The sequence below is a fragment of the Falco naumanni genome, unplaced genomic scaffold (genome assembly GCF_017639655.2).
Source record: "Falco naumanni isolate bFalNau1 unplaced genomic scaffold, bFalNau1.pat scaffold_486_arrow_pat_ctg1, whole genome shotgun sequence".
Classification (NCBI taxonomy): domain Eukaryota; kingdom Metazoa; phylum Chordata; class Aves; order Falconiformes; family Falconidae; genus Falco; species Falco naumanni.
Window position 1 is genome coordinate 1 of NW_024427542.1, and position 3485 is coordinate 3485.

Here is a 3485-nt window from a genome sequence, read left to right on the forward strand (position 1 = left end):
GGCCGCAGGTGACGGATGTGACGTAATTCTCCTGGGGGGAGGGGCGGGGGGGGGAGGGGCATGAAGGCACGCCCACCCAGCCTAAACCCATCCCCCCCTTATAGGCACCCTTAGCCCCACCCTGCCGCAGACTCTGCCCCCTCCCCCTCAAAACAGGCAGGCCTGAGCCTTGGCATTTGCATAGCCCCGCCCCTCACCTTAGCCCTGCTCTCACTCCTTGGTCCCACCCCAAACCTTAAGCCCCGCCCCCAGCATTCACCTCCCTTCTTTTAGCCCCTCTCTCCATTGGCCCCGAGTCTTTTTCATTTGCATAGCCTTGCCCTAAACCATTAGCCCTGCCCCCTGCATACACCTCCTTCTGTTAGCCCCTCCCTCCCACTTAGCCCCGCCCCATAGCCCTACCCATTAGCCTTATTCCCCCCATAGGCCTAAGCCTTTTCATTTGCATAGCCCCGCCCCACCACAAGCCTCCCCCTTAGCCCTGCCCCTCCCTCCCTTTAGCCATGCTCCCACCTGTAACCCTGCCCCTCAGCCTGCCCCTCCCTCCTCAGCCCCGCCCTTCGCCCCGCCTCCCCTCCCTCCGTGGCCCCGCCCCCACACTTAGGGCCCGCCCCCACCCTTGGCCCCGCCCCTCACCGCGACGGTTGAAGAACTCTCGGGAGTAGCGCCCCCCCAGTGCCACGTGCCGTGGGATCTCCCCCAGCAGCTCGATCACGTGGGCGATGTGGTCTGGAGGTGGGGTGTCATCAGGCCACGCCCATCACCGGCCACGCCCCCTCGTTAGCCACGCCCTCCCCCCTCCCTCTTTCCAGACCACCCCCTATCTACCTGCCCCAACAGCCACCCTGGGCTGCACCAGGCCACGCCCCTCAGCTCCGCCCCAGCCCCTACCCTAAAGACCTACTCCTTAGGCCCGCCCCTCAGCCCGACATAAGCCCCTCCCCAAGCCCCACCCCTCTTCTAATTTTAGCCCCGCCTCTTAAAGCCCACCTTTTGCCTTAGCCCCGCCCCCCTATAGCCCCGCCCTTCCCCTCAGCCCCTCCCCAGTTCCTCTCCACAGCCCCGCCCACTCACTCCACCCCCCTTTTGCCCCGCCCTCTCCTTAGCCCCACTCAACTCTGCCCCAGCCCCTCCCCATAGCCCCGCCCCCTCAGCCCCACCCCACCCTCCCCTTTAGCCCCACCCCAGCTGCTCCCGTTAGCCCCCCCAACCCCCTCCCAGCCCTGCCCCCCCTCAGCCCTGCCTCCCCCAGCCCCACCCTCGTCCCAGCCCCGCCCCTCCTCTGCCCCACCCCTCCAGGCCCCGCCCCCGGCCCCGCCCACCCTCGTCCCGGCTGTAGTCTTCCCCGGAGTGTGGTTCGAACAGGTAGTCGCCCGTCGCCAGCTCGAAGGCCTGGGGGTAGACGTGGGGTGGCCGTGGGGCAGTGTGGGGCCGGGGGAGCTTGGGGGGGTAGGATGGGGGCGATGGAGGAGCTGCTATGGGTCAGATGTGGGGCAGCCATGGGGCTTCCGGAGGGGGCTATGGGGCAGCTGTGGGGCACTATTGGGCACTATGGGGCAGCCGTGGGTCAGCTATGGGGGTATCATAGGGTCACTATGGGGCAGGGCTATGGGGCACTATGGGCACTATGGGGCAGAGTGGATCCATGGGGGGGGCTTTTGGACGATAGAGCTATGGGAGGGTTATTGGGGGGGCTGGGGGGGGGGCTATGGGGTGCTATGGGGCAGAGCTATGGGGCAGAGCTATGGGGCTCTATGGGGCGCAACAGGGCAGTCGTGGGGCAGCATGGAGCCATGGGGGGGGGCTTTTGGACGATGAAGCTGGGGGGGGGCTATGGGGGGGCTATGGGGCACTATAGGGCAGGGCTATGGGGCAGAGCTATGGGGCGCCGTGGGGCGCTGTGGGGCAGCCCCTACCATGCAGGCCGTGCTCCAGATGTCGGCGGGGGGCCCGTAGCCGGCGCCCAGCAGCACCTCCAGCGCCCGGTACTGCCGCGTCTGGATGTCCTCGGTGAAGTGCCGGTGCTAGGCGGGGGGGAGGGGCACGGGGCGTCACCCCCTGCCCCTGGGGAAGGGAAGGGAGACACCCCTCCCCCCTCCCCCACCCCCCACCCCCCCAAAGCCCCTTTACCCTCCCCCCCACAGTACCTGGTACTGCCCCGTCTATGAAATGCCTGTGCAGGGGAGGGGAGGGGAGCCCTACCCCTGCCCCTCCCCCCTAGTGCCCCTCCCCCACCCCCCGGAGCCCCTCCCCCCTCACCACCCAGCAGCCGTTGCCCAGATCCGCGATCTTGACCCGCAGCCGGGGGGCGCAGCGGGGGTCCAGGGGGTTCTCCTGCCCCTCCGGCCCCCCCACACCTGCGGGGGGGAGGGGGTGGAGAGGGGGGCGGAGGGGTCAGTGGGGACACAGCAAGAGCCCCTCTACCCCCCAAGCCCCCCCTTCCCCCCCTCCCCCCCCAGTGTCCCCCCCGCCCCCTACTCTCCCCCTCCACCCCCCCCCGTGCCTCGCCCTTCCCCCCAATTGCCCCCCCCTCGCCCCTCCCCCCCCCTCCAGTGCCCGCCCCCACTCACCGAGGGGTGCGGGGCGTCCCCCCGAGCCCCCCGAAATGAGGGAGCCCGAGGTAGGGGTCAGCAGGGAGTCGGAGGCCGAGCTGGGGCTGGGGGGGCGCCGGGGGGCAGGGGCGAGCAGCCCCCCCGCCAGGGACGAGCCCCCCCCCCGAGGGGGAGGAGCCACCCCGCGAGGCGCAGGACCCCCCCCCCGAGGGGGAGGAGCCCCCCCCCCGACAGCCCGTGCACCCCCGAGGAGGAGGCGCCGCTGGGGGGGCTGCCCCCCCCCTCGGGCTGCGGGGGGAGGGGCTCTGGGGGGGGGAAAGGGCACCATCAGAGGCCCCCCCAAAGCCGGGGACCCCCCCCCAAATGCTGAGAGACCCCCCCAAGGCTCAACGCCACCCAACACCCCCCGGCCCCGACCCCTAATGGCTCCACACTAATGGCTCCTCCCCCCTAATGACTCCGCCCCCCAGTGCTCCAACAACCCACCCCCCTCCCCCCGGCTCAACGCCATCCCAACCCCCCCCGAGCTCCGCCCCCCAATGGCTCCGCCCCAATGGCTCCTCCTTTCTAATGACTCCGCCCCCAGGGCACGACCCCCCCCCCCCCTTAGTGCTCAACCCTTCCCCCCAGGGCTCCACCCCCCAATGACTCCCGCCCCCAGGGCTCGAACCCCACCCCCCCTAGTGCTCGACCCTCCCCCCCAGGGCTCCGCCCCCCTGAGCTCAACCCCTCCCCCACCCTTCCTCACGGCTCCACCCCCACCCCCTTAAGGCTCCGCCCCCCCGTTTCCCCCCTCCCCCCCTGTGTCCCCCAGTGACCCCCCCGGGGTTTCCCATTCCCCCTGGCCCCCCCCCTCCGCCCCCCCCCCCGGGGTCTCCCAGCCCCCCCTTCACCCAGCCACGCCGTCCCCCCCTGCAGGGGTTCCCAGCCCCC

At 70.9% G+C, this 3485-nt stretch overlaps 1 protein-coding gene across 1 annotated transcript; it reads right to left on the reverse strand.

The window, feature by feature from the left end:
* Nucleotides 1–6: 6 nt before the first annotated feature.
* On the reverse strand, nucleotides 7–2912 carry LOC121082253 (SRSF protein kinase 3-like; the record flags this gene model as incomplete). The annotated part of the gene is made up of 6 exons (XM_040581603.1): nucleotides 2571–2912; nucleotides 2260–2357; nucleotides 1917–2024; nucleotides 1323–1392; nucleotides 637–729; nucleotides 7–31 (listed from the first exon to the last, which is right to left on the reverse strand). Coding segments are annotated over exons 1-6 (704 nt in total), but the record flags the coding sequence as incomplete, so codon positions are not given.
* Nucleotides 2913–3485: the final 573 nt, after the last annotated feature.